This window comes from Archocentrus centrarchus, chromosome 19, assembly GCF_007364275.1.
Source record: "Archocentrus centrarchus isolate MPI-CPG fArcCen1 chromosome 19, fArcCen1, whole genome shotgun sequence".
Taxonomy (NCBI): Eukaryota; Metazoa; Chordata; class Actinopteri; order Cichliformes; family Cichlidae; genus Archocentrus; species Archocentrus centrarchus.
Genome location: NC_044364.1, coordinates 5,612,487 through 5,640,422, shown reverse-complemented (window position 1 = coordinate 5,640,422; position 27,936 = coordinate 5,612,487). Strand labels below are relative to the sequence as shown.

General features: G+C 41.7%; 2 protein-coding genes across 3 annotated transcripts in view; both read left to right on the top strand.

Annotated features, from left to right (window-relative positions):
• Positions 1-16,837, top strand: part of rab11fip3 (RAB11 family interacting protein 3 (class II)) — a 28,765-nt gene extending 11,928 nt beyond the window's left edge. The window contains exons 3-14 of one of the 2 annotated variants that reach the window (XM_030755891.1): positions 1,313-1,389; positions 4,247-4,419; positions 7,533-7,733; positions 9,662-9,799; positions 10,894-10,929; positions 11,072-11,165; positions 11,361-11,605; positions 12,039-12,120; positions 12,250-12,387; positions 12,546-12,701; positions 12,826-12,966; positions 13,058-16,837. In XM_030755891.1, the coding sequence (XP_030611751.1) occupies positions 1,313-1,389; positions 4,247-4,419; positions 7,533-7,733; positions 9,662-9,799; positions 10,894-10,929; positions 11,072-11,165; positions 11,361-11,605; positions 12,039-12,120; positions 12,250-12,387; positions 12,546-12,701; positions 12,826-12,966; positions 13,058-13,171 (1,595 nt within the window). In that variant the 3' untranslated portion in view covers positions 13,172-16,837. The remainder of the gene's footprint in view (positions 1-1,312; positions 1,390-4,246; positions 4,420-7,532; positions 7,734-9,661; positions 9,800-10,893; positions 10,930-11,071; positions 11,166-11,360; positions 11,606-12,038; positions 12,121-12,249; positions 12,388-12,545; positions 12,702-12,825; positions 12,967-13,057) is intronic. The other variant, XM_030755892.1, reaches the window with a different exon arrangement.
• Positions 16,838-18,809: 1,972 nt separating this feature from the next.
• Positions 18,810-27,936, top strand: telo2 (TEL2, telomere maintenance 2, homolog (S. cerevisiae)). Its single transcript, XM_030755077.1, has 20 exons — positions 18,810-19,443; positions 19,525-19,802; positions 19,907-19,975; positions 20,757-20,904; positions 21,011-21,113; positions 21,191-21,259; positions 21,361-21,502; positions 21,779-21,915; positions 22,036-22,121; positions 23,637-23,750; positions 23,872-23,960; positions 24,050-24,141; positions 24,223-24,339; positions 24,437-24,508; positions 24,605-24,775; positions 24,867-24,958; positions 25,061-25,160; positions 25,320-25,384; positions 25,505-25,620; positions 26,970-27,936. The coding sequence occupies exons 1-20, from the start codon at positions 19,112-19,114 to the stop codon at positions 27,110-27,112; spliced, it is 2,535 nt and encodes an 844-aa protein (XP_030610937.1). The 5' UTR covers positions 18,810-19,111; the 3' UTR covers positions 27,113-27,936.

Here is a 27,936-nt window from a genome sequence, read left to right as displayed (position 1 = left end):
CTCCAGATCCCAGGTTGCAGACTAGATTCATCATAAGCTTCATTGAATTCCTTCTTTGTTTTTTTTTCCACTTCATTTTTGGCTCACGCGTCACTGAAAATTGTACCTTTTTAATAAAGGGAATCCTGCAGGCTATGGAAATGCCTTGCACCCCGTAGTGGCTTTGGCATGTCTGGAACAAGAAAATATTTGTACTCTGATATTTTTACATTATGCCAAGAAACTGCAGGTGGGCAGCCAGCTTCTCAGTCCCATTCTTTGTGGACCTCTTTCACTTCAATAGCCTGCAAAGTGTATGAGTCTTAAAGAGCAAAAGGTTGCATAAGACCCAGGGGCATAAAAACTCTTGGGTCTACTGACAGGACACTGTTTGTGTTCTTTTCTCTCAGCGGGGTGCTATTCACTGCTCTGTTTACTAGATACAGGAGCCGCAATGGCTGATGGGACTCTTGTTGGTCCATCTCAGGTTGCATTCTTGGTGCTTTCAGTGTGGGCTTCTATTGACAAACATAAAGTGGATATGGGTTATTTTTGTCCTTTCTTTACAGTTTTATTTTGCCAGTTGCTTGATGTTGTACATCCCCTGAAATGTCTGCAAAAGTTACATACTGTTTGTTGTCACATTCTTAGATTGCTGACTGTAAATATTTGTATGTTTACAGTCAGCAGTAGTGCAGCTAGGGTGTAGAAATGTGCTGATTAAAATGCTTGAATCAACACAATGCCCCACCTCCCCCTGAAAGTCACATTTTAGAGTTACTCTTTAACGGTGTCACTTTGACTCAAAATAACCAAGTTAAACTGGGGGTTGTGCTTTTTTACCACTGCTGGGGAAAAACAAATGGGTTTCATGGTTTAAAAATAAGAAAATGTTGATCTAAATTGAAGTTTGATATTTTAATAAAAACAGAGGTATGCATAGTTAATTATTAACAAGGAATAGGGTTTCGTTAGTGTCTTGTGAATGTAAGGGGGAAAAAATACAAATGCTCCCAGGCTTTTAGATTTTAATTCCACACTGTGTACAAATAACATATTGCATTGCACACATACTTGGATATCATGGAGAATTTACCTGCATAGTTGAGCGTACATGCTGTACATTTTTATTAAACTTCTTCCTTGATCATATTCCCCTTTGACTTCAGTTGTTTCATATACCTGCAGAGACACCTTCCTGCATCCTGGCTCTCTGTTTGCTCATGGACATTGTACTTTACAGACCAGTCTCGTGTTTATTGAGCCTTCTTTCCTGTTTGACTCTGTTTGTTCTGCACACATCAAACTGGTCTTCCTCCTGTCGTATCTGCAGGCCCAGAGCCACAGCTCTACAGTGTGAACTACAGTCCAGGGGATGGAGCTGTCGGCTGTCAAGAGGAGTACGATGAGGTGAGGAGCCGTACGAGAGGCTTAGCCGCTCTGAACTTGTGCATGCGGTCCAGTTGTTGTGCTGTCAGTTCCTGGTGGTGCATGCAGCAGCACAGTGTGACGCTTGCAGGCTGAACTCTCCGTGCACTCTCACTCTTCCCACTGTAATTCACCGAGTGGCTTGCAGAGCTATCATTACCGCTCTATGAATGTTCCACAGGCTGAACACCCTGGTTTGGCCGACACTAAATAGCATCTGGCAGGCGAGGCTTTTCAGTATTCTTTGACAAATATTGAATTAGCTGGAATGTGAGTTCTTTTCATGTCTGTGGAGACTTTAAAAAAAAATTATTGTTGTGGTCAGCATATCTGGAATTCCTGTCTTCTTTTGTGCATGAAACTTGTATATTTAACCATCATTTTTTGCTGGCCTCCGCAGAATTGAAAGGTTTCTGCTGTCATGTGCCCCTCGAGCCTTGCCAGAGGATGACTGTTGTTTTAGTGGCTTCACATTGCATTGTGTCATTGTGCCCTCTCTTGATGTTGTACAGAAGTGCAGTCACGTGTGTGAAAGCATGATTGAATAAATAAATTAGCATTCTTCTAAAATGCTAGGATTAAAAAAAAAAAAAAAAAATCCCTGTGTACATTTGTTGATGATTAATCAGGGTTTACATGGTAAGCGATTTTAAATTGCATGAGTCCAAAGTGGTTAATGGAGAAAGTTGGTTTCTGGTGTTCACCTGAGTTGCTTAAGGTTTATTTTCAGACATCTTGCTTTGTGGAGATATGAGGCTTCTCTATGGACAACAGCAACTACAGAGGGAAGGAAGTGAGGGGGGGGTCTACGTGTCTACATAAAGGGGGGGGGGGGGGGATTGGGCTGGGGGTGTTTTATTGTCTGGCCATCTTTGATTTTTAGATGGATTTACACTTGTTGTAAAGTTTTTAATTGTGCTTGCTTTTAAGATAAGTTGTGGTCACGTTATCGTCTCTTTATACTAATGCTCTCTGTGTGGAGAGGTGCGCGCACACACACACTTGCTGCGAAAGACAAACACACACAGTGCAAATGAAGTGAGTGCACATAAACTGGGTAGAAAACATGAAGTACTTTTTTTGTTTTGTTTTGTTTTTTCTGGTTTCTTGGAGGGCTGACCCGCAGCTGGTTGTGAATTTTCTCGTGTAAATGTTTTTGCCTTCTTCTGTATTCAGTGTCCACATCTGCTGATTCCTTATGTTTATGTAGGTAGGCTTTTCCAGGAATACCTCTTAGAATTAACTTTCCAGCAGATGCAGCTATTTCAAAGTAACCATAAAGCAAATATCTTTCAAAGTTTTCCTACTTAAAATATTCCAGCCCGTAAAAAACTGTTTGGGGGTTTATTTTGAGGTAGATGCCACACCTGTGTCCATGGCCTTGTTTTTTTCCCTTGAGCTTCTGGCAGAAAGGAGTTCCTCTCTCTCTCAATGGCCGTGCTGTTCTGTCCCTGTTTGCTTTCAAAACAGTCAAGGTGAGGCTGTTCAGCTGGAACCTGGCATGAGAGAAATGCAACACCCAGTCCACCGCATTTTTTTTCCTTTTTTAAAATATTTTTCTGCCATTGCTAATGTTCACATTTCTGCCTCAGGTTTAAATGTTTCACAGGGGCAGGTGTTGTTCTGCTAAAACTTTGTTAAACTCTCGCTGCCCCTCGGTGTTTGCACGCTGCCAGTCAGACCGTTAACCGTAAGTTGTTGTAATTCTCTGTACGGCCTCAGACACGTAGAACACGGCGTGGTCATTTAAACTTTAACGCTGTGGCAGGAAGCGAAGCTCCCGCTTAAACAGTTATTCAGCGGATTGTGTGGCGTTTTCTCTCAGAGCTGTTAGCATCTGATTGAGCGTTACAGCTGACTTCTGTTACACTTTGGACTTTGGACTTTGTCTCTGTCTCCACCCTTCTGGCCACCCAGTGGAGCAGAACGAGGTGCAACAGTATTTTTTTTTTTTTCCTTTTCCCCAACATACACCGTCGTCCACTCTGTCTGAGAGAGTGGTGAGGAAGGATTAGTAGGAGATATAAACGGGCTCTCATGGAAGGCCAGCTTTCCTGTGAGTGAGCCTGGGCAGAAAAAAATGGTTTTTGGCATGGTGGATACCCCTCAGGGCTTCTCTTCTTCTGACACTCCATCGGTATGTTGCGCTTTCCAACATGACTCACCTTTGCCTCATTGTTGCTTCACAGCTCTGATACCTGATGAGGGGTCTGTGGTTGCTGGTGACTTCAGATGTTCTTTTTTTTTTTTTTTATTTTGACATGCATCTGTATGAAGCAGTTTGTATTTGTAGTTTGCAAAGCTGTAAGCATGCTCATTTTGTTTGAACTTGTTGCTCAGAGGTGTTGATGCAGCAGGTTTTGCTTGGAACTGCCATCTGAAGTGCAGCAGACTGTCTGAAGTCTGTTTATACTCTGAGATTTATTTGCTTGTTGCTTTAATTGGCGTCAGTACCTGCTGGCTAGACCTGAAGATTCAGATTAGCCCATCTTTGAAATGGCTGCTGTAGGTTTATCAGCTGTCATTAATTTGGCTCATAAAATCTTATTTATTTACCCCGAAACAACTGAGCACATTTTTAACATCTGTAGAATATTCATAAATGGTAATCACCTTGGTGGTTAGTCTCATTAATAATGGTTAAAGAAGCGTAGAGCATTGTGTGCCTTTTTAGAGCCATGTTAATATTTTTATTGGTCCAACTAAAATAATATTTGTGCATATTCAGAAATATGCCCTGCTAGTACATCTATAAATTATTGAGATGATGATGGATATGTAGGTTTACTGCCTGAATGCTTTACTGTAACATAATCTTATTCTGTTTTTGGGACTGCAGCAAAATGAGGTGACAGACAGCGCATACCTGGGCTCCGAGAGCACTTACAGTGAGTGCGAGACCTTCACTGATGAGGACACGGGAGCCCTCGTACCCCCTGAGATGCACGAGGATGTGGAGACGGACAGTGGCATCGAGGCCACGCTGCACGACCCTGAAGATGGCGGTAATAGGTCGGTATAAATTTCTCTTCAGCCATGGAGATTGTCAGCTTTGGTCGATACGCTCGTATTTCCTGCAAAAATCATCTTCTGTGTGTTAAAGGCTGAGAAAATTGGGTTGTAAATCTTAATGTCTTCAGTCATACATCATCACTTGTGATCCACTTGTCATGAGAACCAGATCAACATCATAGTGATGTTTGTAATCACTGTTGGCTACAGAAATCCCCCCAAAAATGTGTTTAAATCTCTAGCTGAGGGTTAGCTCTGGAGCTGCCCTGCGTCGGCCTTTTGCACAGATCACATGGTTTACGGGCCTTTAGTGTCTGACACTGGATCACTTGGGTTTCTATGTGGGTCAGCAGACAGGCAGATTAAAATAAGGCAATAGATTGCCACCACTAACTTAATGCCTTCAGTTCCCCTGAGGACATCATTTTATTTACTCTTTTTCTGTGTTTGGTGTCCTTTAGGGATCTACCTGTACATCAGCACATCATGTCCTTGGCTTTTGTCTGGTGAAATCCTACATCACGCAGGGCGTTTAGGGCAAAACATTATAGTCAGTGAGGACATTCACTGTTGCTGTTTCTTGTACTGCTGAACCGGAAAGCCGATTCAGAGATAACTTGGAATCTGCACAGTGTAAGCACAAAAACCTTGAACGCCTTTCTACTGTTCTTTACCCACGGTGGTCAGAGTGAGGGAGTTTTCTTACTGACTGAAAAGAGGCTGAGATCTGCTCATCTTTGCTGGTTGTTGAGTAAAGCTGTTTCTAATAACAGTAGGTGAGTTGTTTTTAAATGTTATCTCTTTTGCTAAAATTGGTCATGATGTGTTTTTTTTTTTTTTTTCTTCAGCTGTTAAATTTTAGCAGAGGTTGCGCTCCGGAAAGCGTTCAGTTATCTTATCCCTCCTCGACACCAACACAGCCCACTCTCAGTCGACAAAATTAGTAAAGTCTGCGTTCCAGATCTATTGCAAACTAGCTTGTCTGATTCTCACATTAATGTTTTTGTCTGCAATCCATGTTTAATTGAATTAATGACGACTGTAGGATGTGAGTTCAATTTTTCTCTGACTCAAACAGTTGGTCACTTCAAATGACGCCTCAGTGAAATGACCGGTTTGCGCCTGTAGCCGTGGCAGATTAGATTTATGTCGACATGCAAGTGTTCTTGTTGGTCTAGTTTTTAGGGTAAACACAAGAGAGGAAGTGCAGAGCACTGTGGCTTCATCTGCTGACTGTGTGACCTGTCCGTCCGGCTTGGTGATGGATCGGAGTCGTCTGCCTGACATGGAAGTGTTTGGACTTCCCATTCCATGTGTGAACCTTGAATTCCAGGAAGTGTTGAGTTAGCTCTTTTTGTGTTGTTTCCCTCCCCTTTTTTTTTTTTTCCTTTAGCGAGGCTAATCTGACTCTGCATTTCCACTCACTTCAATCTAAGCCTGACTGGAAGTAAAATCTTAGTGTTTATACTCTCTCACCCGTTTACCAAAAACTGGAAGGTCGTTAATGTCCAGGAAGAAAATGGGCTTCCTTTTGAAATACCAGTGATATCATCAATCCTATGAAAGGAGATTAGTTCCTATTTAAAATGGGTAGGTTATTAATGTCAACATCGACATCTATGTAAGCTTTTTCTACCCTTTTTTAATACAGCTTCCTTTTCAAATACAATTTTCAACTTATTGTGAGCGCCAGCGGTGAGATGAAACTAAGGACACTATGTCAACTGAGGTTTTACCATGTAGCATGGCTAGCTGAGCTAACCTTACCCAGAGTCTGCATTCAAAAGAGAATTAAGGATAGGAGTATATGTGCTGAACAGGGGATTAAGAACCTAACAGGATTAGCCGCCTCCTCCCTTCTCTGTCCCTGTGTCCCCACATACATTTGGCCCTTGGACAGTCAGCAGGACTGTCTGTTGGTCATTGCTTAGCTTCAAATCTGATTAAGCCACTCACAGTCGACCCTTACCAGTGCGCCCATAAGTCTTTGCAGTGGCAGCGCTCATCATGTAGCAGTGGAGACTGGCAGGGCTTTAGGATTTGTTTTCTCCAAACAGGAGAGTTGTGGTTTTTATTTTTAAATTGAGGTAAACTGTGAAAATTCAGGATTCCACTCTGGTTGTCAGGGGTTTTAACTCCAGTTGCTCCGAGGCTTTCACGCCAGGGCAGCGGAGGGCGTTTAAAAATGCGTTCTCTCTCCTCGCCGTCACTCAGTGTGAGGGACCTGAATATGGGGCCGAGTAGTAAGAGCCTGAATAAAGGGTGAGTAACAATAAAATTGGTTAATGTTTAATCAGATCAGTCCAGTGCTTTTTTTTTTTGTTTGGCTGAATTATTGCCTTTTGTAAGCTGTGAATCAGACAACTAGATCATAAACAAGCAAAACAAGCCTTGTCTTGATGTGCTGAAAAAGCAAACTCTTATGCTGATTTAGGCATCCTCTTCGTGTGTGTGTGTGTGTGTGTGTGTGTGTGTGTGTGTGTGTGTGTGTGTGTACGTGTACATGCACGCTTAAGACACTCAGCATATCCTGTTGAACTACAGGAAAGACCTTTATTTTTTTTTTTTAACCTTTCCTGTTGCATGAAAGTAAGTCTTGTCTTGTAACTCAAATTTAGTGTAAAGACTTCAAGACCAAACGTCCACCCAGATTATGTTGTATAGAACCACCAGCCAACCATGAGGCCAGTGTCTCATGTTTTTTTTAGTGAGCTTGACCCACATTAAACACTCACGTGTCTCAGGTGTTGCCCTCAAGATTTTGTATTAACAGAGTGGTACAAGACATGTTGTTTCAGCCAAAGCAGCCCTTGGGATTAATGTGAATTAACAGATTACTTTTGAAGACAAGCAATTGAACTTGTCCAGACTGTTGCTCTTCCAGGGGAAAGATTAATTGTACTTGTTTAGGTCTAGTCAGGTCCAAGCCTCTGAGCTTTGAAGATTATGGTTTCTTAAGTTTATGGCAATATGGCTATTTATGCCCAGACAGATGTTACTTTTTAGTAAATTTTTTTTTCCCCATTTTCCTGTTTTTTGATTTGGACCTGAATTTACCGGTTATTGTTCATGCATGTGGGCAGTCTCAGTAACTTTACTCATGTGTCTTTCAGGTTTTCCCTGAACTCTGAGCTCCATAACCACTCCCTGGTGACGGTCATTGGTGGAGAGGAGGAGCACTTTGAGGACTTTGGGGAGAGTAATACTTCAGAGCTGCTGCTGGAGAGTACCACAGAAGGGCCCGAGGGAGAGGGTGACCCCCATCTCACGCAGACTCCTGAGCAAGTCAATGGCTCAGCATTGCTCTCCCCCAGGTATGAGCTCACCTTCAGACTCCCCAAAGTTTAAATGGTTTTAGATCAAAACGTTTGACACTTTATGCCTTTAAGTCTGTTGAATTTAGAAGTCATCATTAAAAGTAGCCTGCTAAAATGTTACTTTAAATGACGTGAATATTAGCGTTTAGGGCTGTGAGATCACAATTTTGTTTTTATCCGCCCTTCCTGATAAGAGGTGTGAGACTGTCACATTCTCAGATGTACTTTCCAGGCGCTGATGCATATCTTTACATTCTTCAGAGAAAATGTTTCTATTGCAGCAAAGACACTGAGGTCAAGCACTGATAAGATATGCCTGGAGACATCCTTGCCACCACTGTCTGCCTTCTTTTCTTGCCAAGAGAAAGATAAGATGGACTGAACACAAAGTGTCTTCCATCAGGCTAACTCTCACTGTTGCAAAGACATCGAAAATGTAGATGTATGGCTAAGTACTGGTTTGGATGTTTCTTAGTATCCTTAGAGGAAATCTGTTTCCGTCAGTCTGTCTTAAAGGTGGCATCTGTTGGGCAGTTTAGACAGGGATGCTGTTTTTGTTGAGTTTCGACGTCTTTAGGAGGCTCTCGCTGTGTAAATTACCCATTTAAAAACAAAAACGGAGCCGAACACAAAGATGTTCACGCTCTGCCATGTACTGTAGGGGACCTTTTTTATTTTGAATGTTCAGCTCCTGTTTTAGCCTTTTCCCGCTCATTTGTTCCCTCCCCCTCTCTGTTTTTTTTCTTTCTCATCAGAGACTCTAAGCCGGATAATGCGTAATTCCCGCTTGGGTGATATTTCAGTGACTTGACTTGCCAGGAAGCTCTTAACAACTAGCCACCTAGTTGTTGTAGCCTGTTGACAGTGCAGAAATAATCTGGGGTAAATGGATTGGCATTAATAATACCATTTCAGTCACAGCTGGTAAAGACTTAAAGTGCAGTCTCACTCAACTCCTGCTGTCTTTATAAAAGTCTTTTTTACCATTAGAGGAAGGCTAATATACCTCCATCATTATGATGTAAATGTCAAGCATACATTCTCTAAACAAATATTATATAATATATTTTAAAGGGAGATGAAGTGCATGTGAAATACAGGATGAGCAGAAATCTGGTGGATAGACTGAAAAATCATCCACACAGAAAATAACTGCATCCCACAAACTTCACCCACTCGGTGTGAATGCGTCACCATGTTTTGAGCAAATCATGCTCATTGTTGGTGCATGTATCACTGCTGCCTACACACACGCCCACATTTATCTACATATTACCACACTGAGTACATGTGCACACGCTGTTGAGTTAGTTGTGCTCTACACAAGCGCACATCGCTGTGGGCATCGTTTAACACGCTGTCAGGAGAAAATTGCTCAGTGTGACGGTGCATATGGCCGTCGAGTGATTCTCAGTCTGTCGCGTAACGCGGCCTCCCTGCCTACAGAAATAGGAACAGGTGCCAGTTTATTGGATAATTCAGGTCTGTTTATTCAAGGAGAGTCAGTCAGCCGGTTAGAGGTGATGGGAAGAGAGCAGCAGATTCCAGCCAGGAAATAACCTGCAGACAAGTGATGAATTAAAGGGAGCTTACTGCAAAGTTTTTGAGGTTCATTAGGAAAGGCAGCGGGGGGGGGGCGGGACTAATGACTAAAGAGAGATGAGCACTGTCTTCATCTGAGAAATGTTTTGTTTCCTTACACTATCCAGAACCCAAATCACAGCCACACTGCAGTCTGTTTCACGTCTCCCTCCCACTGCAGCCTTCACTCTTTACTCTTTTCAAAGTCTTCTGTGTATTTCTCTGATAACCTCCTGCACCTCCAGAGGTGTCCTGTTCCACCTGTGTGCACCCCCCACCCCCCTTACTTGTTCATCACTCACCACTTCCTCCTCCTCCTCTTCCTCCTTGTTTCCTCTTTCCAGTGCACCCGCTTCTCCCCCTGGCTGCTTTCAGAGCTTCCTCAGGGAGGAGGCGCTGGACTTTTTCTGTAGCCAGTGTCACAAACAAATAAGTCGTCTCGAGGACCTCTCCACTCGCCTCAGTTTCCTAGAGATGACTAGGTAACGCGTCACTCACAGCCTCCTCTGGCTATAAGCTGTGTGAATGTGTTTGCAGTGCTGATTAGATGCAGTATCGCGCATGTCGTCATTATGTGTGCATGCTGTGTTGGACTAGCAGCAACATGGGGTGTGTTTTGTTGGAATGTACATGGACATACATTATGGCATATTGTGTGGGTCTCTTTAAAGCCCGTTGTGCCTCACGTTGTTGCCAACATTTCTTCATCTGCACCCTCTTCTCATAGTTGTAGTTGCAGTGTTGGCATGTAGTTTTTTTGTTTTGTTTTTAAGATGGTCGTAGCCATTTTTTTCATCATTGCCATCTTGACAAATTAAGGTTTCACTCTTAAATAATGCTCATTTGAAAATAAGTATCATAGTTTGATTTTTTGTACATGTTGCATTCATTTGATTGAGGCATTAGCGGTATGAAATCATTGCTCTGAGTCTCACAGGTGAGTGGTGTCTTTCTTTGTTTTTTTTCTTTTTGTTTTAGAGGGTTTTTGTTTATTTTTTATTCCTCATATCATTGATTTCATGCTTCATTTGACTTTTTATAGAATGCCTTCTGGTAGTCAAGTGAAAGATCCTGCTTTTATTGAAACATGGGAGCCAGGATTAGACACTGATACCCATATTACAGAAACACAGTCATTCCCAAACTTGATCTGTTTGCAAATTGTGTACAACTATTTACAACTATTTACTTTTATGCCAAATGTTGAGACTGATATTTTATTTTTGAAAGTTTCTGTAATACTCACATGGGTCTGTGTTAATCTGTTTGGTCTTACATCAGCACCTGTTGGATACAATTACGTGCTGGTGTGTTCGTGTTAAGATTGCTGCGGTGTGTGTGAATACATTGTAGCTTTAGTTTAAAAAGATCAGGAATTATTTCTCAACATGCTTTTTTTTTTTTTTTTTTTTTTTTTCCTTTCTGTGGGGCATCCGTCTGTCTACAGTATTAGTAGACAGACGGATGAGGTTGAATACGAGGGATAGAAGTCATGAAATACCAAGCGATGGTCTCTTTCCTTTTCATCCTTTTCTCTTCCTGACCATTTTTCCTGTTGTTCTATCTCTCCATCCAGTGCTGGCAAGCGGCTATCTAGCAAGAAAGTGGCGAGGTAAGCCAAACAGCAGCTCTGTTTTCGGTAGACATCGGCTCATTTTTCTAGTGATATTGTAACGGATAGTTGTTTTTGGAAGCAGTGATTTATCAAACGTGAATGGACACGAGGGAGTGACTTTTTTGCTGTTTACATGCAGGCACCTCCTTCAGAACAGCTCGATGACTCTGGACACCATGAGTGACTTAACGCGGGACATCCTGGAGCTTGCTGACAACGACATCACAGACAAGGTGACAAAATTAGCTGAACACCTGCCTTCACATAACTGTGGTTAAACCATGTGAGCTGCTGCAGTTTCCACTTGTTATAGTTGTTGCTGTTACAAGAAGGAGACGGCCAGATAATTGCTAATGAGTCAAAACAATATTTTTTATTTTTTATTTATTTATTTTTTTTAATAACTGTGAAACACATACTCTGTCCAGGTGCTCCTCCTGGAGCGTCGAGTGGCGGAGCTGGAGAAGGAGTCTGAGGCTTCAGGGGAGCAGCATGCGCGGTTGCGCCAGGAGAACCTTCAGCTGGTGCACCGAGCCAATGCCTTGGAGGAACAGCTGAAGGAGCAGGAGCTCTACGCTGATGAGCAACTGCATCAGGAGACCCGTCGTCACAAGGAGGCCCTCAGCAAGCTGGAGAGAGAGACGGGGTTGGAGATAGAAAACATGCAGGCGAGGTGAGGAGATTTGGGGGGCAGGGGGGTGTTTTTAGGCCTTTGTGGCTGCATGAAATATCAAAATACATGTATTTTTACAGTATTTAATTTGCCGTTTGCCCACGTAATTATAATTATAAATGCACTTTGATCCTATGTGCCTGCAACAGATGGGTTTTTGCATTGTTTTTATTTAATGGTATTTTATAACACCTTTGTTCATTGTGATGACAGTAGATGACATGTTGTTTTTGTTGGAGGACTCATGGCTCTGCACTGCCACCAAATGGCAATAATCCTCCACTGACACTGCTTTTTTTTTTTTTTTTTAATGTGGTATCAGATTGTTAACTATCCACAAACAGTGCTGATGAGTTGTTAGCCGCTGCTCTGGAGTTTGTTCTGTTTTTCCCCTCTGGTGTGTACGTATGATGGATCTGTGCTTGTTTCTCAGGCTGCAGCAGCTGGACGAGGAGAACAGCGAGCTGCGGTCCTGCGTTCCGTGTCTTCGAGCGAACATCGAGAGGCTAGAGGAGGTGATGGCAGTATTATCATGTTTCTTTGTCTTTTCTCTGTTGTGCTTCTACCACAATCTTATCTCTGCCTACGCCCTACACCTATAAGGGCTTGTGCTCTTGCTAACATGTTCCTTGCCCCCCCTCCAGGAGAAGCACAAGCTGCAAGATGATGCAGAAACTATGGCCGACAGGCTTAAAGAGGAGACGGAGTCTCGCAGGAAGATGGCTGACAAGCTGAGCCACGAGCGCCACCAGAACCAGAAGGAGAAGGAGTCCACACAGGAGGTGGGATATTTTTCCCTGTCCGAAACATGCAGCATAAAAAGATACAAAATACAGTACAGCTAGACCACATCATTACATCATCTAGTCTTTTTGCCGATAACATTTCAACTCTTTTAACATCTGTTTTTCTGATGTCCTTTGATCTGTTTGTGCCACAGCTGATTGAAGATCTACGAAAACAGCTCGAGCACCTGCAGCTGTACAAATTGGAGGCTGAGGCAAAGAGGGGGCGCTTACCTGGGGCAGGGCTGCAGGAGTATCAGACCCGCACCCGCGAAGCTGAGTTGGAGCAAGAGATTAAACGACTCAAACAGGTAGAAAAAGCATCCTGTGTTTGCCTTTCTTGCAGTCCTTTGGCTGTTTTGAGATGAGGGAATGATTTGGCAGCTGCAGTGGTGTGGATTCACAGTGTGTCACATCTGATTAAAATGTCTTCAGGATAATCGTACTCTGAAGGAGCAGAATGACGAATTAAACGGTCAGATTATCAACCTGAGCATCCAAGGAGCAAAGAACTTGATGTCGGCATCCTTCTCTGACTCCCTGGCAGCTGAGATCAACTCCGTGTCTCGTGCAGAGGTAGGTTCAGAAAGCGGGACCAAAGTCACGAAACGCGTTCAGTGTCGGTTCATTTGTTCCTCACTGACTTCTGTTTCTCCCCCGTTTCCAGCTGATGGAGGCCATTCACAAACAGGAGGAGATCAACTACAGGCTCCAGGACTATATCGACAAAATCATCGTGGCCATCATGGAGTCCAACCCCTCCATCCTGGAGGTCAAATAAAAACTCAGACAGCCAGAGGGTCCCTTACTTATTCCACTGGCTGTAGTTAAAAATTGAGGACCTGGCTAATAGATTACATACAAATAATCAGGAAGGGAATAAAACAGTAACACCCCCCCCAAAAAAAGATTTGACAATTTCTAAGCGGTTCATGGCTGTTGGTGACAAATAAGCTATTTTTTGGTTGAATATCCCTCAAGTCTGTGCTTGTTTTATGAGCGTATGTGTTGGCCCTCCTGATGACACTTGGGTTCTGGTGACTTCCACGTATGTGGCTAGAGGGACCCAAGTTTCCCCCGTTGACCGAGTGAATGTGTAAATGTGTGCAAGAGGTCCGCATCTTACAGAGTAGAAAACCCATTTCCAAAAGATGTTAGATTGAGCTAAAACCTGATCAGTTCTACCTAAAGGCCTTAAGTAAAAGGTAATCAAAGTACTCATTAATTAAGCCATGCCATACATGCCTCAGTTCAGTCAGTGAAATCTTGCTGGGTTGGTGGCAGTATGAGGGCTGATCTCACCTGAGCCGCGCTGAATCGTGTTTTTTAATCAAAAGCCGTATGAAGCGCCACTCAGGAGCCGAGTAGAATTTGTCCTTAACATTTTTAAAGTTTGCCGTGCCGCCTAGCCCTGCGGGCGTTCTCTCCTTTAACCGAGTTCAGCCGTATTTTCCAGGAAACTTCTGCTGGGCGGCAAACGAGGAACGCCTCAAGGGTTGTGTGTGTGTGTGTGTGTGTGTGTGTGTGTGTGTGTGTGTGTGTGTGTGTGTGTGTGTGTGTGTGTGTGTGTGTGTGTATTTGTGTTTGATGTGTTCAAAATTCCCCCTTTTGCTCTGGGTTTGGAAGAAGCTTGGGGACGTTAGGAGCGGGCTAAACATTCTTGTAAGCTTCAGCGTCCCGAGTGAAGGATCTGCGAGGTTTATAAATTGCTTCATCATTTATTTTTGCAATGAAACAGGGTCCTGCAGGTCCTCAGGTGGGCTGGAAAAACTACATTTCCCATCGCTCCCTAGCGCAAACGTTAGATAACTCCCATTTATTGCACAAAGTATAGACTGGGTATACTGACTCTGAATCTCCAAACACTTGAACTAAACTTGAAGGGAAGCTGGTGAGTGATCCTGGAAACTGTAGAGAGAACTTGCGTGAAGTCCAGCCCACCTGATTTCTGCGTTCTCGTGCTGAGTGAAAGTGATAAAGAAGCTTATCAATATTTGTTTTTCTTCAAGTTATTTGTTGTCAGTGGAAATGTTGTTGTCTGAAATGCTGACATTGGGAGAAGACTTTGTATTTTGCACTACATTTTGATTTAAATATTGTTTTTGTTGATAGAAAAAAAAATGTTTATTGTAAAGGGAGCAAATCAGAAATGAAGATTTTGAAGTGTGGGATTTGTTGCTGAAGGCATCCCACTAAAAAAACCAAAAAAAAAAAAAACATTACTCTAATTTAAATTGGGTTTATTCAAATCCCACAGCCATGACTTAAGATTAGTTTGTCATTGACATTGAGAGTTCAGACGAGCTTTCTGCCGACTGTCAGCCAGACCTGATCTGCATATAACATTGAGGAGGCGTGGCAGACCTTGGTAGCAATAATGCTGTCCCGTGAAGTGGACATTGGTGGGGTGGGGGTGGGGGACCAGTTAAAGAAAAGCTGCTCTTTATTTCTTCTGCTTAAACAATTTATGCTTTTTGCTGTAAACGAGAACGACAACCAGAAGAAACCTGGACTGATCCTGTGCTCGTTGGTACCGCGCAGCCATCTCAGTACACTTGGACATTTATGGACTGACCTGAAAAGTGGACATTTATGTTGGATTTTCATGCCGGGGAACTCGATGGATTCAGATCATGAAGACAGGGGATGTTTTGTTTTTTTTTGTCCAAACAGCATGGCGTTCTGCACACAATATGCTAAGACGAATTCCTATTTTTCACCCTGTTCACCTCTAAAGTCTGTCTCACTGCTCCTCTTCATCACCTGCCACTCCATGAAAAATGGCCTTGGATGTAAATGACTTGTACATGTAAAGTTTTTTCTACACTCATTCTAGATTCTAGGTATTTTTATAGTCAGGAAAAAAAAAATAAGAGCGTTTTTCTTTTTCTTGTCTTAGGATGGGAGAGAGCTGCCTGTATTCTTCTCTAGCATGTAGCGTGTACAGTATCTGTTGGGTTCTTTTTTTTTTTTTCTCTCTCGTTTTAAATCACATGCAGATATTTATTGGACTTACACTCTGTGATCTGTTCTGCTGAAAATATATTTGTACATTTTTGAATTCATAAGCGGAGATGATTCATTCACAGTGAGTGAATCTGTGAGGGGAATTTACTGAATTCAGAGAAAGTTCAGAGCAAAGTTGTGTAGTCTTTGGGGCAGTTTCACAAAAAAACAAAAAACAAAGCTTGAATGTGACCTGCTCAGTATGGTGATTTGTTGAGGCCTGGGCACTCTTCCATTGTGCTGATGCTGCTCTGACCTCTTTGGGGTAGTGATTTTTAAATATGGCAGAGTCTGCAGTTTTTCTACTGTTGTCTTCCCAGATGGAGTCAGGTACTGCATGGAAACACGGATTTGTTATTGTATATTTCACTCGTTTGACTTGTGTTCTCACCGACGAATCATACGCCGAAACATCCACCGGTGGAGCTGTAGGTCGCGAGACCTCGTATGCAGGCGCTCTCAGTTCAGCTTTCTGCCTTTTTTAAATTTTTTTGGTGATGGGAGGTTTTCCCAGCAGATTCTTTATAATAGCGAACCATTTATGCTATAATGTAGAAAGAGTACGACACCTGCGCACAGCGGGATATCCAACGCTCGATTCTCTCCCTGATTTCATATTTTATTGTCTTTTTGACAGACAGTTTGATGACTGGCAACAGTTTGATTAGACGGTGAAGCCACAGAGCTGACAAAATGTTTGCTTTCAGCAGAGCTGAAGGGGATTGCACTTTAACCAGATCTAGTTTCTCCATTTTACTCCTGTTTTTTTTTTTTTTTTTTTTTTTTTTTAAATGACCAAAGACATATTTAAACATAGATGGATCCAGTTATCAGGGTTTGGTAACACTTTCCTATCCTAGTAAATGATCAAATTAAGCTCTCGGCTTACTCTGAAAGGGAGGTGGGGAAATAAAAGAAGAAACTGGCCTGCTAGTCTAAACACTGTGCCTCTGTGTCTCAAACTTTGCCTCTAAACTAACCTGATAATGAGCCCTGGGGAAAGCACTGACCATGTGACTGTCAGTTTGTTAAATTATAATGAAGAAATCTAAACTGTAAATATGAATTGTCTTTTTTTCTTTTCTTTGGTTTGTGTTTTTTTTTTTCTTTTCTTTTCCACTTTCGTCTCACGCTCACTTCCAGTGTCCAAAGAAAGTTTGCTCAAGGCACAAATGTCACTACTGGAGTAGTGCATGGCTTACAATTATGCGACATGGGAGAGAATATTGTAGAGGAAAAAAAGAAACTGTAAAACTATTTTCGAAGATAAATGTATAAATTATAACAGTATTGGTTACAGCTGTATATTATTTTTGGAGATCCCCACAATGATCTAAGCCTAATTATTGGGTTATTGGGGAGCTATAATTCAGTCATTGTAAAAAGAGAATTTAAAGGTAAACAGTGAAAGTAAGATTAGAAAAATAAAGGAATAAAGTAATCTGTGTGGTATTGCCTCATTTTGTTTGCAGACACAGTGGTCGTAGAAGTGTTCCTCTGCTTCATTGTTTCACTTTGTAAATTACCTCCTCTAAACATCCATCCATCCACCCACCACCAGTTACTGGACTCAGGGTCCCCCCTGACCTATCAGCACCATCTGCTGGTTGACTATCGGCTGTTGTCACTTTGATTTGTACCAAAGCAGCTGAAGTGGATTCATAATGGTTTATGCTTTCTTGTCTTTTTTGACCCCTTTCTATAAAAGTTGCATTTTGTTAAAGTAATGATCAATATTACTTTACAAAATGCAAAATATATATATCCCAAATATATTACAGCTATCTGTAACATATTTGGGATTCTCTGTAAAATATGTCGACCTTGAACAGGAAGTCAGTGCCGAGAAGAATGATGGTGGTGAGTATTCCCCCGTCTGCCCACCCACCAGACTACTGTTAATTTTACAAGGCTCAACTTCATTGGATGAGAGCATTGATAGCATTGCAGTGATGTACATTTACTCAAGTACTTTACAGCTGCGACATTAAAGTGATGTAACCATTAATGAATGGACAATTAGAGTTCAGTAATGTAAAGTGCTGTGCAGAAGACTTGAGCCACCCCTGTTTTTAAAAAAAATATATACAGATAGATATAGGAAAATGGGAATATTGAAACTACCTCAGGTGACCTCAATAGGTCACATGATATGATGGGGCAAGGTCTCACAGTGATTTCGACCGAAGCACCTGGTGGTAATGATCCAAGCCTTAATTCACGCCTTGGCTTGTGTGCTGACACACGTTTCAGAGGCTGTTAATCTGCTGGAGATAGTTTTTAGGCCTGCTGCTACTTTTGTCCACCGCACAAAATTCTGGAATATGCGAAATTTTAGGCTAATATCTCTTTGGGAATCACCTTGGTGGTGCAAAAATACTATTTGATGTCTGTCAAGCTGTATCATTTTTCAGAAGTTCAACAGAAGTAATGGATTTTTTGTTAATTTGTCTGTTATGTGTAGAGACAACACTGGTTCATCCCCTGGGTTAGTTTTTTTTTTTTTTAATGCTTGAATGATTCACAGGTCAATGTTAATTTCCTTAACAAATAACAACAACAAAAATATTTCCTCTGAAAATGGTCAGATTGAGGGACTGGACTGAAAATGAGCCATAAAGCAGCCAATGTCCAAAGAAAAACCTTGTAAGACCTTCAGAAAGTCTGGAGAACTATTCTTCAAGACCATTTCAAAAATGACAAGATAGTCTGGCTGCTTGGAAGAAAATACATCGTTACACCAATTTTATAAAGAATTAAGGGGTGGCTCAAGAGTTTTGCACAAAAGTGTATATAATACGGTATAAGGAGTTTAAATATCTTTCAATAATTCTTATGTAAATACCTTTTTTCGCCACTTTGTATAATACCATTTTACACAGCCGGGTGGGTAAGTACCTGACAATTACCATGACTTTTTGACTTAAAATCTGTGAAGTGTGTCAAAAATATCTCTCGTGAATCATATCAAGTCATTTTGAGTGAGAAACAACATTTCTGTCACGAAGTAGAAGCTGCAATCACATTTTGGCAAAGTTACTTTTATATATTCTTTATTTAACAGGGTAAAAACTGTCACTGACATTAAAAAAATGTCTTTTTAAAGAGAAATCTGGCCAAGAGTGCAGCAGAAATCACAACAAATATAACATCAGTTCTATAAAGATATTTTAAGTGGCCAAAATGGACTGTATTCTTTATAATGTAGGTACAGTCACACTAAGTCATAAAGATACTTGATACTCATAAATCCTGTTGACTGCGCTCTGTTTACCAAACACATTATACATAAAAGCACATGGAAACATCGGAAATCACTTTATGAGATGATCACAGACGATCACTTTTTTGGCACAATACCGGAACCATTTCTATCCTGCTCACCACGGACGTATTTTGGTGCCGCACTCTGGCCAGTCCGGCAGCGTGATGTTCTTACTGAACCGACAGCTGATACTGGGGGCTAAATTTCTCCTGGAAACAAAGTCTGCATTTAAACTGTGAGTGTAAATGATGCTCATGTCAGTTTATGTGCAGCTCTGCAACAGTTTGACCGGCTAACAGCTGAAGCTAATTCGTGGACTTTGGCAGACTTCATTCTTTGTGGCACAAGTGTTTATTGAGTGGAGGAGCGTAAGTTGGGGGGATCAAGCCTTGGTAGAAACGCTGCTGCTTGTAGGGCGAATTGCTCCTGTAATATTTACTTTAAAAGCAAATGGAGCAAAATCCTGAGGTTCGGCTAACGGTGGCTCGATGTTTCCGGACACTCAAGTCATCCACGGACAGTTCAGACGTCATCGCTGCTCTTCAGATGCTCCACTCCTTCTTGGATGAAGGACCGGAGGGCTCAGCCACCTCAGCGGAGCGGACGGAGTTCAGGAGAGCTCATTACACTTCTGCCCTGCAGCTCCTTGTCAGCAACATTCAGGCTGACTGGTCACACAAGCTCACGGCAGCGCAGCGCGCAGAGCTGTGGGACGACCTCTTCCTCAAAGGCCCTCCAGAGCAGGCGCTCCTGGTGTTGATGGATGCCATAGGAGAGCTCAGGTGGGTGTTGCTGGATGGTGGGCGAGACGCATGTTTATTAAAATCTTTTCCTAACCATTTGCCTGTTCCTCGGCCCTGCAGACCCACCTCAAATCTGGACCACGTGGTCAGCATCACCGAGAAGTTCCTTCAGCGTGGTCGTCTCGCTGAGCTGCTATGGTCCTATTGTCTGGAGGCAGCTCCCTCTGACTCCCCGCAGCTCAGAGAGACGCTTCTGGGGCGTATAAGCGCGCTGCCAGACATCACTGCCAACAGGTTACATCCAAACAACAGAGCTGCTTTTCTTCCTCAGCAGTACTACCCACTGCTGGCTGCAGAAATGCTCACCGCCCTGGAGCGCACCTGCCAGGCACTCAGAGGTTAGGGGCATCTCTGAAGCAGTGATGACAGATGCTTATTCAGGAATACTGCTGTATGTGTGGCAGGATTAATTCTAATCTCTCTCTCTGTTTGCAATTTGTAGATGGGACGGACTGTTCTTTGACTTTTGTGGCTCAAACACTTGGAAAAGTGTGTATCCAGGGGCACAGCGGTGAGTTTAAGGATGTGTTTGGTTGCAGGTGGCTCTGTAGGGCAGTAGTTCTCAAAACTTTTATAGGAATGCCCAACTTTAGAAGCCAAAAAAGTCCACCCCCACACTTAAATAAAGGTCAGAGCATTATAAAATTCTTCTTTTTTTTGTTTTCCCTAAAATAATCATTTTAATTTCACTTTATTTCACTCCATATTTTTCACCTGGTTATCTGGGTCCCACTTCCAGTGGCTCTGCTCTCCACAGTTTGAGAACCACTGTTATAGTGTGTCCTCCCATTGTGCTACCACCGCCTGCACACCTTCCATCGGACGAGTATTCTATTATTACTTATAGTCACCAGCTGTTTTATTAGGTACACCTTGCTAGTACTGAGTTAGACCCTGGTTTGCCATTATGCTCTATTGGATTGAGATGTGGTGACTGTGGAGGCCACTCGAGTACAGCGAACTTACTGTCCAAGAAACTGGTGTGAGATGACACCAACCAGTATGCCACATTCAAACTCTGATGCTCGGTTTGAAGTTTTAGCTTGACCATGTCTGCATGCCTACATGCTGCAATGTGATTGGCTGATTATATATTTGTGTTAAGGAGCAGTTGAACAGGCAATTACAGTGGCTGGTGACTGTATATGGATTGTAGTGTATGATATAACAATATTACCTACAAGGCCAAATATAAACTTATCTTAAAGCATAATTATGGTAAGCAATAATAATTATTTTCATATCTATTCTTTTCCTAAATTGAATTTTAATTACCTTTTGTCTTGCTACAGGTTTGGTCCTGGCAGTGCTGGCCCCTCGTCTGTCTGCGTGCACACGCTCAGACATGGTGTGGCAGAGGGTTTGCTGGAAGCTGCTGGAAAACGTTCCCCAGCGATGGATGGAGAGCGTGCTCACCGGGCTGGTGCAGGCTGTTAGTGGGTAAGGCGGTTGCAGGTTGGAGCAAGCCGGGAGAGTCATAAACGTTCAGTCCAGCTTTCATTGTTCAGTCGGCTTTTTGCGACACCTATTTCTTGTGTTTTTTCAGGCCGGATGCACTAGGCAGGATCATTGGAAATCTAGTGTTGGCAAATAAAAAGGCTCAGTTTGTCATCACTCATAAACTTCTGTTACTGCAATATAAGTATGAGGTAATACAGTAACTTCCTCCCTGATAGTCATATGTTTTATAAATGTCATATGTTCTAATTTGTGGTGTTTTTCCTAGACTCAGGTTCTGAGAATTACTCTGGGTTACCTTGCAGCAGACCGGGATCGCAGACCTCTTCTTATCCAGGTGAGTGCATGTGAAATTTAGCAAACTAATATTATGTATATGGTAGAATATAGTATGTGTTTATTATTTTGGCATCTATATGTGTATGTGTGTGTGTTCAGGTAGTACGGTCTCTGGCCCAGGCCTGGGCTAACTCCAGTGCAGTGAAACACACACCTCTAGAGCAGCAGTTATATGTCAGCAAAGCTCTCCTGCTGAGTGTGAGCCTGCTGAAAGACTCTGAGATACAGGAGCTACGCTCAGGTACAACAAAGCCTTCCCCTTGAATTCTTCCTGTAAATAAACAGCTTTAGTGTTTAATAACATTATGCCTGCAAAAAGGATTATATTAAACCCTGCAAGACCTCAAAGAACACAGTTGGGAAAAAATGAGCTCACTTCCAAATCCATTATTAACTGTTCCGGAGCTTCCTGCTTGATAATAGATTTGTTATAGATCTGTACAATTTGTGCACATTAAATTAAAATTGAAGTGTAGTAAAATAACGATTATTTCTTTGTTGTGTGCCGCTTTCTTAGAGTTACTTCAGTGTATGCTTGGTGGCATGCAGAGCCACCTTGACAGCAATGTGTTGCAGATCAGGCGTATGGGGATGGTGGTGGGAGAGTACTTGAGCTCCCGCATGGACATCAATGGAACCAAGCTTAAATTTGAGGTACGGTGATAGGTACCTGTAATAGAAGCAATTATAGTAAGCCGTCAACAGTGTAGCTTGTTGTTATTTATCACTTGACTGTGAGACTTGTGTCTGAGTTGCTGCTGTACCGTGTTACAGTATGATCAGGATGAAGAGACTCGTGAACTGCTTTCTCTCTTGGTTCCCGTTGCTTGCAATGAACCAGAGGCTGAGCCTGTAAATAGGTAGGTGGAACACCTCTGTCGCTCCTACTTTAAGATGTAAAAGATTAAACCATTGATCAGCTGATTTGTTAAGTGATGAAACATAAGGTCCAATCGTATTAAAGGTGCCTGTCAGGTGATGCATTTAAAATCAAATTTTTAAAAATGTCTGTTTCTGGTTCTGATATATCTTAAAAGATAGAAGTGAATGTGGAAGTTTTGTTCATGGTTTTAACAATGAATAACAAAGTGCATTACTTTCCTTGTTTGCAGAGGTAATTGACAAATAGACTAAAAAAAAAAAACGTATGTTAAGATCTACTACCAGCACATACTTGGGCACATCTCAAGTGGACTCGACTCAGCTGGCTGCCAGCTGATTGTATTGTGGTTATATTCCTGTAAAACAGGAAGGCTGCTGAGCACAAATGTAACAGTTAAATGTGACTTTCTGTCTATGTAGAAAGCAACAGATATGATTTAATTGCTCTATTATCAGAAACAGATTGCATGTAATTGCAAACTTGACCACATTTGATAGCAGGCCGATAGCAGACTGACTCTGTCTTACGGCAACATTTACAGCAGGTTTTAGTGACAGTCTTGGTGTGCTTGACAATCTCATTTTGCAGCAAAAAGTTACTGAAGTGAGAAACTTTATCTTATTGGATAAAACTGATATTGACTAAGTTTAACTTTGAGCAGATAATTTGCAGTTTAAACAAGGTGATAAATCACAATATGTTATTGCAATAATCAGCATGTTGCAAAATGTAAAAAAATCACAATAATATCATATCATGAGTGAAATATTGTGATAGTAAATCACGGGGTAAAAATCACCTTTTAAAGAAACATACTATACACTATGTCTATATCCTATCCTCTAGAGTCTCAGTACTTGGTTAATTTTTTGCTATTTCTGTGGGCATTTTATTTTTACAACTCTGTGTTGTATCCCAACTGGCTTGGACATAAAGTTGTAAAAATAAAATAGTATTCTTATCAAAATATAATTTGATAAGAATACAGAAACATATTTCATTCAAAATAATACTAAGACAGCATACTAAATGTTTACTTAAAAGAAAGGGTATACTCATTTTAAATATAGTAACGTGTTAAAAGTTGGGACAGAGGCATGTTTCCTACTGTGTTACATTGCCTGTTGCCAGTGTTTCTGAACTGTGGAGCCCAGTTGTAGTATTTTGAGATAAGGCTTCAGGGGCCCGCGTTGATGTATTTCATTTCATAATGCTTCACATGTTTCCAGTGGCTCGTGGGTGTGCAAGTTTATCCTATTATGGAGGCTGGTTTTACTGTTATGAGATGTGCAGAATGTGGTTTGGTGCTGTCTTGTTGAATAAGCAGGAGCTTCCTTGAAGAATGAGGCCTTTACTATGAGTCTGTGTGTTATACTATTTTTATTATCTAGCCTGCTGTTGTAACACAGTAATTAATGTTGTTTATATTGTGTATTTGTAGATGACGAAATCCCCAACTTTTTTTTTGAATATTGCAATGTGTCATCTGCAGACCTGACTCTCCTGAAGAGACCAGTGAAACGAGTGAATCAGCTCAAAATGCATCATCACAAAATACATCTGGACCTCTGCCATTAAAACCTGATCCAGACTCTGATCTTGATAGGTGAATATTAGCTTTATAAAGCAGTCAGTAAAGCTAACATCCTCTCAAGATTTTTTAAAATGTTTTTTTACATGCTCAAAGGAATTATAGAAGTGCATGATTAACCTTTTTATCGTTCCAGTGATGATGAGCTCACTCCCTATGATATGTCTGGAGATCAGGAGATCAGTAAGGCGGCCCCACCTCGCTACCTACGAGACTGTGTGGAAAGTACGGCTCCGCTGATCTAGTCTTTGTCTTATACGATCACCTGTGTTGTATTCTAATTCCAGCATTTCCTTATGTATCAACCTATCTAGTTTTAAGGTCCTCTGAGGACCCGGTGCGCGTGGAGCTCGCTTTGAAAGCGGCTGAGAGTTTGGTGCGGAAGAACGCTTTCACAGCCAGAGAGGTATGAAGGGGAATAACAGAGCTGAAGACAATCGTAAGCCTAATTTGGTGTTACAGTTGGTGTTTTCATTTTTGTTTTCAGATCAGTGTCCAGATGTCCAAAGTTCTGCTTCATATGGAGGACAAATACAGCATTGACGGCTTCCTGTTTCTCAGACAAGTGACTATGGTGGCTCTCACTGTCACTGACTGTATTCCTGTACGACTTCCTTCACTCTCAGCAGCGTTTGCCTTGTCTTAACAAAATAAGCACAGTTTTATTCCCAATCAAACTGTATGTTTGTGTCCTCTGATAGGTAACTCAGTATTTAACCACAGAGTTTTACTCCTTGAACTACAATCTCCGCCAGAGGCTTGATATCTTGGAGGTAAAAAAAATTATTACGCACCTTCCAAAGATGATTTTCTCAGTTGGTCATTGCCACACATCATGTAATTATGATTTCTATTACTTGGTGTTGTAGGTCCTTGCCTTAGCAGCTCAAGAGCTCTCTAGGCCAGTCACTGAAAAGAGAGATCCATCCATAAGCTCTGCTGCAACAGCTGAGTCGACTCCATACCCAGGAGACAACCCTGTTCACTGGCGACAAGTAGTAGAGAGGCGAATCCAAAGCAAGACAAAATTCCTCAGTAAGGTACTTGCAGACTTTTCTTTTTGCTGTTTTGGAAATCAATTGAAAAGCTTACCCATAAAAGCTTCAGTAATTTTGTGTCTTTTTGCCGCAGAGAGCTACTCAGACCGGGGGAAAGGCCACGCCAAACCGCTATGCCCCTGTTGCCGGACACTTCTTTTTTCCTCTGCTTAAAAACTACGACAAGTAAGCGTGTTCTTTTATTCATACCTATAAACTCAGCAGTTATACTTTGTTGGATAAATGCATAAGAGAATATTTTTTTAACAGATAATACTTTCCTGTTAGGCCTCAGGTGACCTTTGACCTGCTGGGCGGTGACCACCTGGTGCTGGGCAGGCTGATTCACACTTTGGGCCTCTTTATGCATCTGGCAGTCAATGCACCGGTACTTTAATGCATTTGTCCTTCTCTGACTGAGTATTTGCAGACATTTGCTGTCCATATTACTCATATATAACCATTTTATTTTAGATGCTGCAGCTCTTTCTACATCTGTGTACACATATGATATATTCCCTACAATAACATTATTCTTTTTTTTTAGATAGCTGCACAGATGGGCTGCGCTTTGCTGGACTTTGTGTGGGCGGTACGCTACCATACTGACCAGTATGTGTTATATCTGTTTGTCTCAGTATAAAATTAAGAAGAGTGTAAAATATTTCTGGTCATAATTTTCCTGCTGCTAACCTTGTGTTGTCATCTCATCTGAATTCTGCGTGTTTAAAGGATGGTGAGACGAGGCGTGCTCTTTGCCGTTTGCTCTGTGTTTCTGAGCATGCCCAGTCAAAACCTGCTGGTGGGCCTCAGTGATCAGCTGTTTGAGACCAGATCTTGGCTAGCAGGTAAAAAAAAAAACTCTGGTGGTGTGATATTTAAATGATATTTATGTATTTCTGCATGTTTTGAAAGAAAAGGCCCAATGCTGCCTCTGCACTTTGTATGTCTGTCAGCAATCTGCCTTTAGTTACACAAAAAGATACCGCACAGCTGGACTGGACAATTCTGGGAAGCCGATGAGGAACCAGGATGAACTGCAGCACATGGCTGTCCATGATGGGATTGGCTGATAAACGCCTGTGTTATTTTATTTTTTTTAAGCCCAGTGGGAATAAACTTGGAGCTGGAGTGACACGAATCTGAATGACAGGGCAAAGGTCATACCTTCTGTGTTCTACACATCAGTGTGTTTTTTATATTCCTGAGGTCAAAAATGTGGGCATGGGAGCAGTTTAAAAAAAGGGGGCTCTGTCCTGGTGTTGAGAAAATCGTCTCCCTAAAATTACAATTGATCTCTATAGAGGAGTACGAAGGTACTCCCTCTACTTAGAGCCACGCAGTTCAAAAGGTTTACATCTGTCAAGGTTGACAGACACATTGTTTGAAAGAAGAGGAGCGGCACTACATTTTGAGAGTAAAATGATGGTTGTGGAGTTAAAACTGTGGACACAGCGACAGTAGAAAGAGAAAAATTTCAGATGAATAATTCGAATTCCCCCACTCAGTTGGACCTCTCACTCTAACAACCAAGATTCCATCCAATACACACCCATTATAAACGCTGAAACTTAAACTGGAACTGAAGAAAAACCATCAATACATTGAAAAGATAAATGCAAGATGAATAGGTCGATGTCTGGGCTTTAAAGGTTGAATGGTGTCTGTTGCTGAAAGCATGTGGAAGTAGCTAGAGTTGAAAGAGGAGGTTAAATGAGGATTAGAACACCATCTGAACCAGCATTCACACTAAAAATAAAGATCCCCATTAAAAAAGTCATGTGACATCCTAATTTTCATGTGGAATGTTGACATGGAATGTTGGTAGTTGAAACTCTGTGACGACATCAGAATCTCTGAGCTCTGTCTTTTGATCCGTAGCCTTAAGTAGGCAAGAGAACACTTTCTGTCTAGAAGTCTGTTTTCAGACATTTTTCATCGGCTAAGAAACATTTGGAAACTTTACAGAGTCAATGAATCAATGTAACAATATCTCAGCACCCAACACAGAGCCATTCCGCCGACTCTCCTGGGGTAGTCGGTATGTGGAAGAGGAATCTAAGGGCATTTGAATTTTTTTTTTTTTCTAAGCTGAACAGTGTTGAAGGAGTGCGATGCAGAAAAAATGGACGGAATAGATAATAAAGAAAAGCATGCTTGAAAGGATTCACACTAATAATAATGCTCCTGTCCGCAGACGTGGCTGAAGGAGACCCTGATGCAGATTGCAGGAGCCTGGCCGTGCAGAGCCTGGTGCTGCTGGATAAGAGCCTGAAGAAGCAGCTACAGGATCCACAAGCACTGAGCCATAATCACAGCAGTGACATTCTGCGTGGGTGAATGCTCACACATGCAGATGAATTTATCTCTAATATAGAGACGAGGGTACTGGCTGTGATTGAATTCATGTTCTGGGTATTTATGGCACGAGGGGCCGACCTGGCAGTAATGGATGATCCAGATCTTCCAATGTGGGATGTTCATTGATCTCAGGAGCTACTTATTGCAGGTGCTCATTCTTCTTCTCGTCCTGGAGCATACAGTCAACCAGAGAGTTGAAGAAGGAAACATCTTCTCATAGGTGTGAGAATGGTACATACACACATGTTCGTGGTAAATTGTGGGCATATAATTTATTGAGCGATTACAATATTAGAATGAAGATTATGTTTGCATAACATAAAAAAAAAATGTTTAGAGAGAGAGAGAAAACTTTTGTTATGAGGATATCCTTTTCAGCTTCTTTCCTGTCTGGGCACTCTGTAATCCTGTGAATATTCATATGCACTGACAAATAATGGAAATACTGCTTCTACTTCCTGTTGTCACAGTCAGAGGAAAGTCTGCCTCCGTATCTCATGATGAAATGAGACTAAAATGGCCATTTTATACTTTCCATTACTAGTGTATTTGAATTATTAAATATTTGTATTGTTCAAAAGTTAAATGTTTTATAATTCATACAATTGTTTTGCCTCTCTACAGTTTAAATTTAACACTTCTCCCCAAATATTTGTCTAAAAGAATAATGCTAAAAGTGCAGTTGGCCAACAGTTTTGTACATTTTTGGTTAAAGCTGCTGAGAACACTGATTGTGATGTCAGTCTTCTGTCAAGTATAAATTTGCTTGCAGGGTTAAACATGGGAATAAAACTTAAATGTGT

Excerpts from the sequence above, each read along its gene's own strand:
- telo2 (XM_030755077.1), top strand. The coding sequence starts at position 19,112 with ATGGAGCAAAATCCTGAGGTTCGGCTAACGGTGGCTCGATGTTTCCGG. Across the intron at positions 21,916-22,035 it reads GAACCAAGCTTAAATTTGAG|TATGATCAGGATGAAGAGAC; the intron begins GTACGGTGATAG and ends ACCGTGTTACAG. Across the intron at positions 23,961-24,049 it reads CCTACGAGACTGTGTGGAAA|TTTTAAGGTCCTCTGAGGAC; the intron begins GTACGGCTCCGC and ends CAACCTATCTAG.